At 39.8% G+C, this 11,658-nt stretch overlaps 1 protein-coding gene across 1 annotated transcript in view; it reads right to left on the bottom strand.

The window, feature by feature from the left end:
• Positions 1-690: 690 nt before the first annotated feature.
• LOC107550661 (probable phospholipid-transporting ATPase IF) overlaps positions 691-11,658 on the bottom strand; it is a 54,979-nt gene continuing 44,011 nt past the window's right edge. The window contains exons 19-26 of the mRNA XM_016231999.1: positions 7,541-7,744; positions 4,196-4,349; positions 3,880-3,982; positions 3,655-3,800; positions 3,502-3,561; positions 3,170-3,297; positions 1,226-1,364; positions 691-843 (exon numbers count right to left, since the gene is read on the bottom strand). Coding sequence (XP_016087485.1) covers positions 691-843; positions 1,226-1,364; positions 3,170-3,297; positions 3,502-3,561; positions 3,655-3,800; positions 3,880-3,982; positions 4,196-4,349; positions 7,541-7,744 — 1,087 coding nt within the window. The remainder of the gene's footprint in view (positions 844-1,225; positions 1,365-3,169; positions 3,298-3,501; positions 3,562-3,654; positions 3,801-3,879; positions 3,983-4,195; positions 4,350-7,540; positions 7,745-11,658) is intronic.

Below are 11,658 nucleotides of genomic sequence, written 5' to 3'. Positions count from 1 at the left end.
TTCACAAATTCATGTTATTATTATTATAATTTTATTTTGGTAGTTTACACAGATGATAATGGTATCATTTTCAAAAAATGTGCACTTTGAAACGAGTTTTCAAAAGTTTGTTGAAACTATTTTAAAACTGCAGCTTAGCTTTTGGTGTTTGATTTTTCGCATATCAAAAGAAACGCCGGCGCATAATCAGAGAGTTTATGGCTTTAAGTGCCTGATATACTTTCAAGCAGAATGGAAGAACGAACGGGTGTAACAATCTCAAACAAAGGGTACGTTTACACGACAACGACGCACTAAAAGGGGTGCAGAAAAGTTTTTTCTTTGCATTTTTGAAAAGTTTTGTGCACAGACGACAACCGTTTCACAGATACGCAAAAATGACTAAAAATCCTGTATTATTCATGCCAGGCCAGTAGATGGCAATGGCACTTTGTACATAAACACTTCACACCTGTGCACATACTTATACACCGAACATGTGAAAAGCACGTCAACGTTTTCACAAATTCATGTTATTATTATTATAATTTTATTTTGGTAGTTTACACAGATGATAATGGTATCATTTTCAAAAAATGTGCACTTTGAAACGAGTTTTCAAAAGTTTGCATTTTCAGGCCTGTAAAATGCCGTTGTCGTGTAAATGAATCGCCAAAATTTAATTTTAAAAACCATCAAGCCGCCATTGGTTCATGATGACAGAGTATCAAAAGAATAGAGATCAGAGCCGCTCATACAGCGGGCAGCGAAACCAAACCAGAGAGACAGCTGCTCATTAGAGAGGACACATGCATCAACTGGAATCCAGTCAACTCTTACCAGTTGCCTGTTAGCTCGCAAAATCTGAGAGCATGCACGGCAAGAAAGAGAAAGAGAGAAGCAGAAAAAGAGAGAGAATATGGATAAGTAGTAAAAGCCAACAGTACGGTACAAATGTGCCAGATAACGGTGTAATTAGTTGGACGATTGAGGCTTTGTGTCTGTAAGCTGGAGTTAATCAATAGTCACTAACATTGTTAACGTCTCACTAAGTGCATTCATTACCTTAAGCGCTTCTAGCTGAATCATTCAGAGAGCATCTCTGAGATCTATACAGAATGCTGCTTTGTGGAGGATATCAAAGACAACTTTCATGCTAGCACAATAACAGTCCTGCCACAGACACACATGAGCGTGAATAAGAGAAGAGGAGAGAAGAAGGAAGTGACGCTGGAGAGACGCTGACCTGTCCGTTTCCCATCAGTGTGGTGTCTTCTCCCATCAGGATGTAGGAGCCAAAGAAGAAGACGAAGGCGTGGCAGAAGCCCAGGAAAGTCCAGTACAAGAAGGTTTTGAAGGACAGCAGGGAGTTTTTACTGATGTCTCTGATGAAGGGAAAGAACATAATTTAATCCTGATTTGTGGGGAAAATAAAACAACAAAACAGGCTCATATTCCCATTACAGCCAACATTAAATTAAAACTGACCCCCATTTACTTTTGGTGCAGGTACTTTTTGTTGTTGTTGTAACTGTTAACTTAAACTATTAAAAATAACTGTAAATAATTGAAATAAAGCTAAAAAATGAGAACTGAAATAAAATAAGTTGTAAGTTGAAGTACTAAACAGTGTAATTTTAGCATCCTGATATACTATTATAGTTTTTTCGGTAACACTTTACTTGAAGGGGTGTGCATAAGATTGACATGTCACCTTCATAATCATGACATGACACATGTTATGAATATGAAGGAGGTTTTATGCATGTTTATGACAACTGTCATTCGCTCAGTTATGTCATTTTTAATGCAAATATGACATTATTTGACCTAACCCTAACCCCACCCCTACCCTTACCCCTAACCATAGCCCATAACAAAGACATCTCAAACAATGTCATCTTTGCATTAAAAATTACATAACTGAGCGAATGACACTTAATGACAGTTGTCATAAACATGCATAAAAAACCCTTCATATTCATGACATGTGTCATGCCATGATTATGTAGGTGTCATATCATGATTATGAAGGTGTCATGTCAGTCTTATGCACACCCCTTCAAGTAAAGTGTAACCGTTTTTTCTTTTTTATATATTTTTTGTTTTCATTTAAATTGTACAATTTTTGTAATTTTGTTGTGTATTTTTGTCATTTTTATTAATTTTAGTTTGTTTTTAAATATGTATTAAAGCAATAAGCCTCGTGAAGCCGTGGTTTACAGTGAATTTATAACAGCTAAGGGGCGTTGTTAGGTACGACACGAAGCCGAGTGCCTAAAACCCCCTCAGCTGTTATAAATTCACTGTAAATCACGGTTTCACGGGGCTTATTGCTTTTATAAAACGGTTATTCCATATACGTAGTAAGTTTTCACAGAATAAAACAGAGCAAATAAAGTGTAATGATAATAAAAACAGTATTCTTCCACCAAACAATGTAGCTCCTCAGAATCAGTTGTGGCTCCAACAAAGTGGTTGCCGAACAACACACAGAAGTAAACAAAGGTGCGCACTTGTAGAGTAATTTACAACAGCTTCGAACGCGGCTCAGCCAATCAGAATCAAGGACCAGAACAATCCGTTTAATAAAAATAGTTTTTATTTAGTTATAGTTATTTTAGTACTTCAACTTAAACTAAACGAAAATGAGGAAATGAAAATAAAGTTTATTTTTTTTTTTTCAGGTAATGTTTATTTTATTTCAAACAATATGACCCTGGTTCTAAATTTACTAAAACTAAAATAAAAATATATTTAAATAGAAATATAATTATTTAAAAAGAAAAACAATAATAACAGTGACAACAATGAAATATGATATAAGACATGATGAATTATTGACTTGAATTATTGAATTATTGACAAAACTTTAAATAAAATTAACACTGGAACTGTCCTGAGAGAGTTGGTTTAATCTTTGGTTTGCTCATTTTATTCACTTTATTACGAAACTATTTTTGCCGTTTTGTGGACTTGTGATTTAAAAATCTGGTTTTCACTATTCTTTTCCCCTAAATAAATAAATAAATACGAGTTTTGCAAATCTTTCAGTGAAAAAAACAAAAACTAATTTGTCAGTCCTGTTGACAGCCCCAGTAGAGAACGGCAGTGTGTACTGTACTGTTGAGGGGTCTCTAGGATCAGGGTTGGGAAGCTCTGCACTTGAGCTCTTCTCCTGATGCTGTACCTGTAAAGTGCTGGTTTGCTCTGCAGAACATGTGGATGCACCAGCTGCTCAAACAGACTGTATACCAGTATGGGCAGAGAGGTGAAGCAGATATTATACAGCGTCAGATACACGCTGTCATAAAGGGTCTGCAAAGCACAAGAGAGCATGTTAAGCATCCACACTAAAAATGAAACGGGACTACGATCACGCACAGTGTCAAAGGTCAAACTGAAGCCTCCAGACTTAACTGACTTCTGCTGATTTCTAAAAGTAAGCAACAGCAAAAATGTGAATGTGTCCACGTCTTGAGTAACGTACTACATTGATATATGTCAGGGAGAGACACTTACTTGTTGTGAGAACAAACAGAAGAACTGGTATAAAAACTGGGGAGTAATAAAGCACACATTCTACAAGAAAACAAAACAGAGCGTCATTAAAACGCAAATCTCCAGCAACAATCACTCCCAGCCTGAAAGCAACACAAACAGCTCCCAACGTACCTTGTAGAAAAAGTATTGCACAAGGGTTGCTATTCTAATATAGTAGAAATGGCCGTGCACAAGCAGCAATTTGGCAAGGAACTTGAACCTGGCGATTGCATAGTCGCTGTTTCTTACGGCTTGTCTTCCTTCTTTGCCCATGATTCCTGTGTGGAGTTTCATTCTGTTAGCGTGATCGGAAGACATTTGAATTGCACGCCACATCTTCTCCTGTTCGGCACCTACCAATACCAACGTGAGCCTCTTGGATCATACTGACGTCGTTGGCTCCATCTCCGATGGCTAATGTAATAGGCTTCTCAGGAGAAGTCTTCAACAGTCTCACCACCTGCCAAACACACCGCAGCCGTTAACACCAGCGCTATGAGAACAAGTCAAGTCACCTGTATTTATACAGTGCCAAACAGGAAAACAGTGTGAAAACAACAGGCCAATGTGGGGCAATTTAGCAGGGACCGGCCATATTAGTGTGCATGACCTCTGGCCTCGTGAGGATAGAGTGAAACGTCAACAATCGGACACAAGGTGTTAGGTGACTCACCTTGGCTTTCTGGAGAGGTGCCATTCTGCAGCAGAGCACCGCCGAGCAGTTCTTACACACCTCCATGAAGAGTTTCTCATGTTCCCGCAGAGCCAGGGAAAGGCTGGCCCCGTCCACGACCAGCCCATGCTGGATCACATGATCCTCTTTGATCCTGCACAAACACAGGCACACATCACACCTATCTCAAACAATCAGTCCTACATATTTATGATGAGCAGGAATGTACAAGAGAAGAATGTGCAAACAGGTTGTACAGGGTAGTTACATAGCAGCAATAGGGGTAAAAAAGAAAATAAATAAAATATTACAGAAATTGCTGAGTGCAAGTGACAATGTCAATATATTAAGTGTCTTACTGATAATTAAGTGAAGTCATGTTGGTGTTAAGGGACTGAGTTTGAGTTTAGGCACCTGATGGCCTGGGGGAAGAAGCTCCTCCTAAGTCTCTCGGTTTTTGCCATCAGGCTACGAAAGCGCTTACCAGATGGCAACAAAATGAAAAGACCGTTACCAGGGAGGTTGAGTCCTTGATGATTTTAACAGCTCTGCTTTTGCAGCGTTTGAGGTAGATGTCCTGTAGAGAGGGGAGAGCAGACCCTGAGATGCGCTCAGCTAAGCACACAACTCTCTGCAGGGCTTTGCAGTCTTGACTGGAGCTGTTCCCATACCACACTGAGATACACTGAAGTCCAAGTCAGGTCCTCGGAGATGTTTACACCAAGGTACTTGAAGCTGCTCACCCTCTCCACTGGGGTCCCACTGATCATAAGAGGAGTATAGGGCCGCTGCTGTCGCTTCCTGAAGTCCACAATCAGCTCTTTAGTTTTACTCACATTCATTGAGAGACAATTGTCGTGGCACCATAATGTGACTTTCTCTACCTCATCCAAGTATGCGGCCTCATTGTTGTTGGAAATGAGGCCCAGAACCACAGTATCATCAGCAAATTTGATGATAGATGTGGAGCTGTGGGAAGACACGCAGTCATGGGTGTAGAGAGAGTAGAGCAGAGGACTCAGGACACAGCCCTGTGGAGCTCCCATGTTCAGGGTGATGGAGTTGGAGGTGAACTGGCCTACTTTCACCACTTGAGGTCTACTAGTGAGGAAATCTAGAATCCAGTTGCAGAGTGAAGAATTCAGGCCAAGGTCCAAGAGTTTAGTAGCTAGCTTGATGGGGACTATAGTTATTGAAAGCTGAGCTATAGTCGATGAATAGCAGCTTTACATTGTTCCCATTGCTGCTATCAATGTGCATGAGGGAAGAGTGCAGGACGTGAGAGATGGTATCTTCAGTAGATCTGTTGGGGCGATAGGCAAACTGAAGAGGGTCCAAAGTATCAGGGATGGAGGAGCAAATGTTGTTCTTTATAAGTTTCTCAAAGACCTTCATGACTATTGACGTGAGGGCAACTGGAAGATAGTCATTCAGGCAAGAGGGGTTATTGTTCTTAGGCACAGGGATGATGATAGATTTTTTAAAGGGGGTGGGAACCACCGAGGTAGCAAGGGACTCATTAAAGATGGATGTAAACAAACCAGCGAGCTGATCAGCACAGGACCTCAGAACACGGCCAGAAATCCCATCAGGACCTGCTGCTTTCCTGACGTCCATTCGCTTTAGGGCCCCCCGAACCTCGTCCTCCGACACAGTGATTACATGATTATCGCTGCTCTGTCTGCAGCATCCTGACGCGCTGATCAGCAGAGTCGTGCTGCCTCGATTGCATTCAAAGCGGCTGTAGAAAGAGTTTAACTCGTCAGCCAGCGACGGGTCTGCTCTCACAGCTGCAGAGGATTTATTTCCAAAGGTACAGATGGTTCTCAGTCCCTGCCACATGCGTCGAGAGTCATTGAGCTGAAAATGAGACTCTATTCGTTCCCTGTATCGGAGTTTGGCGGCTCTTACCGCCCGTTGGAGATCATAGCACGATGCTTTGTACTCATTCATGTTCCCCGACGACAGACCGGCGTTGTATAGTAAACAGTGCGTTTGTTTACTGCGGCACGGATTGTTCTGTCCACTCACGTTTTTGATTTGAGAAGGTCCTTACAGTTTTTGTATCTGTTGCTTGTTCGGTTAGCGTGTTTACAAAGCTTAATGCTACATCTGTGAACTCGCTGACGTCAGATGAACTAGCTCGGAACATGTCCCAGTCGACATCATCAAGAGTGTAGCATAACTTCTGAGTGGGAGGACCAGCGTGTCACTACTCTCTGCACCGGGGGTCCTTGAACAAGCTTTTGTTTATATTCCGGTGTGAGGAAAATGGCGGCATGGTCCGATTTGCCAAAAGCCGGTAGTGAGCGAGCTTTGTAGGCATTCTTAAACTGAGAGTAGCAATGATCCAGTGTATTCGGACCTCTGGTTGGACAGGATATATGTTGATAAAAGTTCGGCATGACCTGCCTGAGGTTGGCTTTGTTAAAGTCCCCCGCGATGATAAAAGCAGCGTCAGGATGTTTGTTAATGTAACCGCTGAGCACATCGTGAAGCTTAGACAAAGCCAAGCTGGTGTCTGCCTGTGGTGGAATGTAAACAGCAGTAACAACGATTGATGAAAACTCCTGGGGCAAATAGAATGGGCGGCAATTAATGGATAAATGTTCCAGATGAGGCGAGCAGGAGCGCGGCAGAGTGGAGATATTCCTGGGGTCACACCATTTGTTGTTAATCATGAAACACACTCCACCACCTTTGGATTTACCGGGCCTCGGCTGTTCTGTCCATGCTTAAAACAGAGAAGTTATCAGACGGCGTTAAAGGCAGTGTCCGGGACCAAGGTCGTTAGCCATGTTTCAGACAAACAAAGGGTGTTACAGTCCCTAATGTCCCGTTGGAAACTTATCCTGGCTCTAAGATCGTCCAACTTATTCTCTAAGGATTGGACATTGGCAAGCAGAATGCTTGGCAGAGGAGGGCCGTGTGCTCTTTTCCTCAGTCTGTTGCGAATCCCAGCACACTTCCCGCAGTGTTTCTTAATCCGTCGCCGCGGTGGGTTATTCAAGTGGCAATTGTTCATCTCGGCGTTCCGGAGAATCTCAGATGGCCACGATGGGTTGGAGGATAAAGTGTCCTGAAACAGGTTAGTGTAGCGGTGTCCAATGTCCAAAAGTGTTCTTTTGTTGTAAGTGATCAGTGCAGACAATATGTGTGTAAAAAGAGAGAGCAAAAGAAAGTACAAAAGTAAATAAAAGCACAATCTAAGTGGAGCGACCTGGACGACATCCGAACTCAGCGGCGCTATCTTGGTATCATGCTTGTGTGAAATGCCACTCTGAATGAAAGGGAGTATAAACAGGGCTTGAAATCTCACAGAAAGGGTGCGCTAAGGTGTTGTACCTGCGGGCTAGTCTGCGGAGCTGCTCGGCACACTCGCGGTCTGATTTCTGCTGCACGAGCTCCAGGATGTTCATGGTGCGATGGAAGTGACCACAAGAGAGGCTCACGCTAACCGCCGTCTCATGCTTGTCACCGGTCAACACCCACACCTTGATCCCAGCAAGTCGCAGAGATTCAATCGTTTCCTGGACCTTGTCCTGCAACCTAGACACGAACACACACACACACACACACACACACACACACACACAGCAGGTCAGAGCATCTGAATTTTATAGCCCACAGTAACAACACAACCACAATCAAAAATAATATATTTTGATGCAGTGAAGACTAGGTTTGCTGCTATAGACGGTGTTTTCGGTTACGTCATTTGCCTACCGCAGCACCGCCCCCCACCGTCGTTTAGATTTTTTTATAGTAACAAAAATAATTTAGCCTAGTTCAGTTAGAGGATAGACACTTTTAAAAACTAAACGCTAAATGCAGCGTGCCGAACCGTGCGCGAATGACAGTGCATCATGGAGCAGGAGTCAGATTTTATTTATCACGTGAGGAGAGCGAGTTGAGCTGACTGACAAGAGTGAGGTGAGAAAGACAAGATGATGGCAGAAGATTGTTTAGAAAGGAAATGCAAAGGCACCTGTTTGGCAATATTTTAGATTTTGAAAAGCCTATTGACTGGAAGTTTTTTTTAAACATTTGTTTCTTATTTATTTGGTTCCACAGTGTTTACTGATTACTTTATTTAAACTTTGTTTATTTTATTTTACATCAAGGTGTATATGCCGTGCCTCCAAGCTTTCTTATTAGTTTTGCTAATAAACATTCTATATTTCTTATTTATTTGGTTCCACAGTGTTTGCCGATTCTCAGTTTTATATACCTATTTAAACTTTGTGTAGCCTAAGTAATTTGTTATTTTATTAGGCATATATGGTGATTACGTGATATGGTGATATACGCTGATTTGAAAGTGAAAGTAAAATGTGCACGGCACTTTTTCAAGCTATTTGAAAGCCAAGAAATCAGAGGAAAAGAGGGAAAACTCAAATGAACAATTGCTTGACACCGAACTGCACTTTTACAAGCCATTTGAAAGTGAAGAAAAGAGGGAAACTCAAACGAACTAACTTGCTTTATTACTGATTAAAATTGTATAATATTATTAATAAAATATTTTTATTACTTTTATCATTGATATACTATTTTACCATTGTACTATTATACTATTGATCTATATTATTTTTGTTAATATTTTTAATAAAATTTTCATTAGATTTTATTTTTACATTTTCTGATTTCATTTTAATTTGAATTAAAGTTATGAATTTTTTTGGTTCGTCTTTTTAAAAAAAAAAATGTTTTAAGAAATGTTGCCGTTTGCAACTAGCTGAAATTAAATATATGTATAATAATAATAAATATAAATATAAATAAATAAATGTTAATATTTTATTTCACATCAGTTAATGCTTTTTTTCAAATGGTTTTTATTTTAAGTTAATGAGAATAACGCTGGCACACACCACTGATCAGACTAAAACTAACAGAAAATTTACTTAAATCTTTTTTTATATAATAAAAAAACCTTTCACACAAACATTAAACAACGTACCCTCAATGATGTGTATATAACCAAGTGGGAATTACTTTTTTAATCTTGCTGGAAAGTTGTCTTTATTGTTTTTTCATCAACAACATGAAAATCAAGGCACTTTTTATCAATTATACAAATTATACAATGACTTTAATTTATATTATTAAAGTTTTGTTGTTTTTTATATTTTCTGCACTAATGGCCATCCATGGAAAACAAAATGACCAATAAATAAAAGTCATATGGTTGGTACAACTGTCAAGCATCTGATTCACTCAATATACAGTGGGTACGGAAAGTATTCAGACCCCCTTAAATTTTTCACTCTGTTATATTGCAGCCATTTGCTAAAATCATTTAAGTAAATTTTTTTTCCTCATTAATGTACACACAGCACCCCATATTGACAGAAAAACACAGAATTGTTGACATTTTTGCAGATTTATTAAAAAAGAAAAAATATTTTTATGTTATTTAATAAAATATATATTGTGGAATGATTCCTTTAATATGGAGTTTCTTGTCTGGATTATTTTTATTTTTTTTGGGTACACAAAATAGTAAATGAAGGATCAATTCAAATAAGCTTGTGCATTTCCTTCACAGAAGTTCAGTAGTATGTTCTGAACTGTATATTTTAGCCTTAACTTTACACAGTAATAAACTGGTGGCATTTTCTCTCGAGACAGCAGCATTATGCTGTAGAGAATGCCAAACACATGACTGCAGATGTAGTCACGGCTTGTGGTCTTCCCTGAGGCCCGATTAAATGTGCAGATTAACAAGCAGCTATTCACATTTGACACACACACAAACAGCTCACCATCACCAAAGCAAAACTCAAACCATCTAGATATCTACAGTCATCATGTGTGAAAGTGCCTCACTGATTGTGTCTTCATCAAGTTATAAATGTGTTTTTCCTGATTACTCTTACACTCTCTGACCCTTAAAGGGTCATGAAACCCCAGACTACTTTTTCTGAGAGTTTAGCAGAGGTGTTTGTGTTGCACATCATAGAAGACAACGTTAGCATCCAATAATTTTAACTGTTGGAGAAAACTGTTAATTTGAGTTAATTTTAAGCTTTTTTGCACTATTTTCATCTTCCGGGTTTAAAATCTACATTGTGTTGACGTCCCAATTTGTGACGCGGCAATGGACTATAGTACATCGATGACGTGTCGGTGTCTAATAAATTATTCATGAGACTGCGTGTTCTTATCCTATGAGAAGAGGCTTTGCTTAATTATTCACAACAGCATGTGTTGATTTGCTATGACAGACGTTTCAGACTGTGAGACTGCGTACATTAACTGAGAGAAACGTTAATGGTTCGATTGGAAGGAGAGCGTTTGTTTTTGCTTTGTAATAAGAGTTCGGCACAAACGCGATTCATTCACTTGATGAGCATAACCGTTTTTACAGCTCTGTGACACAACCCGTCAAAAGGCTTATATAACACCACAGAATAAGCCTTAAAAGTTCTCAGAGGTGCAACAGCGCGTTCATTTGTTTTCGATGCAGAGTGCAAATGGCTGTGCATTTATTTGTGTTTTTAACTCGATGGGAGCGAAATGAAACTGTCTGAACACTAAGCTGTGTGTGGTGTCGTCTGTCTCCCCTCTTCCCCCTCCTCTGCTCCGCTGCACACCACACCACACCCACTTTTTTAGCATTTTTTAAAACTGTGGTGAGAACTAACCAGTGCTGAAACGAGGGGGTTTCATGACCCTTTAAGGTACAATCACAGTAACATTATGTGACGTACTCATTTCAACAGGAATTCACACCACTGGGATTTTTGCATGAGGATGAAAGATTTCCACGTGCAGATTTCACAATGGATTCAGCTGGTTGCACCAATTTGTTATTATTCTTCTATTTGTTTTGCTTGACAAATCTTGTGTGTGTGTGATGTGTGTATATACAGTGGGGCAAAAAAGTATTTAGTCAGCCACCAATTGTGCAAGTTCTCCCACTTAAAAAGGTCTGTAATTTTCATCATAGGTATACCTCAACTATGAGAGACAAAATGAGAAAAAAAAAATCCAGAAAATCACATTGTATTTGGATACACATTGGATTTTTAAAGAATTAATTGGTAAATTCCTCAGTAAAATAAGTATTTGGTCACCTACAAACAAGCAAGATTTCTGGCTCTCACAGACCTGTAACTTCTTCTTTAAGAGGCTCCTCTGTCCTCCACTGGTTACCTGTATTAATGGCATCTGTTTGAACTTGTTATCAGTATAAAAGACACCTGTCCACAACCTCAAACAGTCACACTCCAAACTCCACCATGGCCAAGACCAAAGAGCTGTCAAAGGACACCAGAAACAAAATTGTAGACCCGCACCAGGCTGGGAAGACTGAATCTGCAATAGGTAAGCAGCTTAGTGTGAAGAAATCAACTGTGGGAGCAAATATTAGAAAATGGAAGACATACAAGACCACTGATAATCCCCCTCGATCTGGGGCTCCACGCAAGATCTCACCCCGTGGGATCAAAATGATC

The sequence above is a fragment of the Sinocyclocheilus grahami genome, unplaced genomic scaffold (genome assembly GCF_001515645.1).
Source record: "Sinocyclocheilus grahami isolate Dianchi unplaced genomic scaffold, SAMN03320097.WGS_v1.1 scaffold405.1, whole genome shotgun sequence".
NCBI lineage: Eukaryota > Metazoa > Chordata > Actinopteri > Cypriniformes > Cyprinidae > Sinocyclocheilus > Sinocyclocheilus grahami.
Note: the sequence above shows the minus strand (reverse complement) of the source record. Positions and strands in the feature narration are given on the sequence as shown.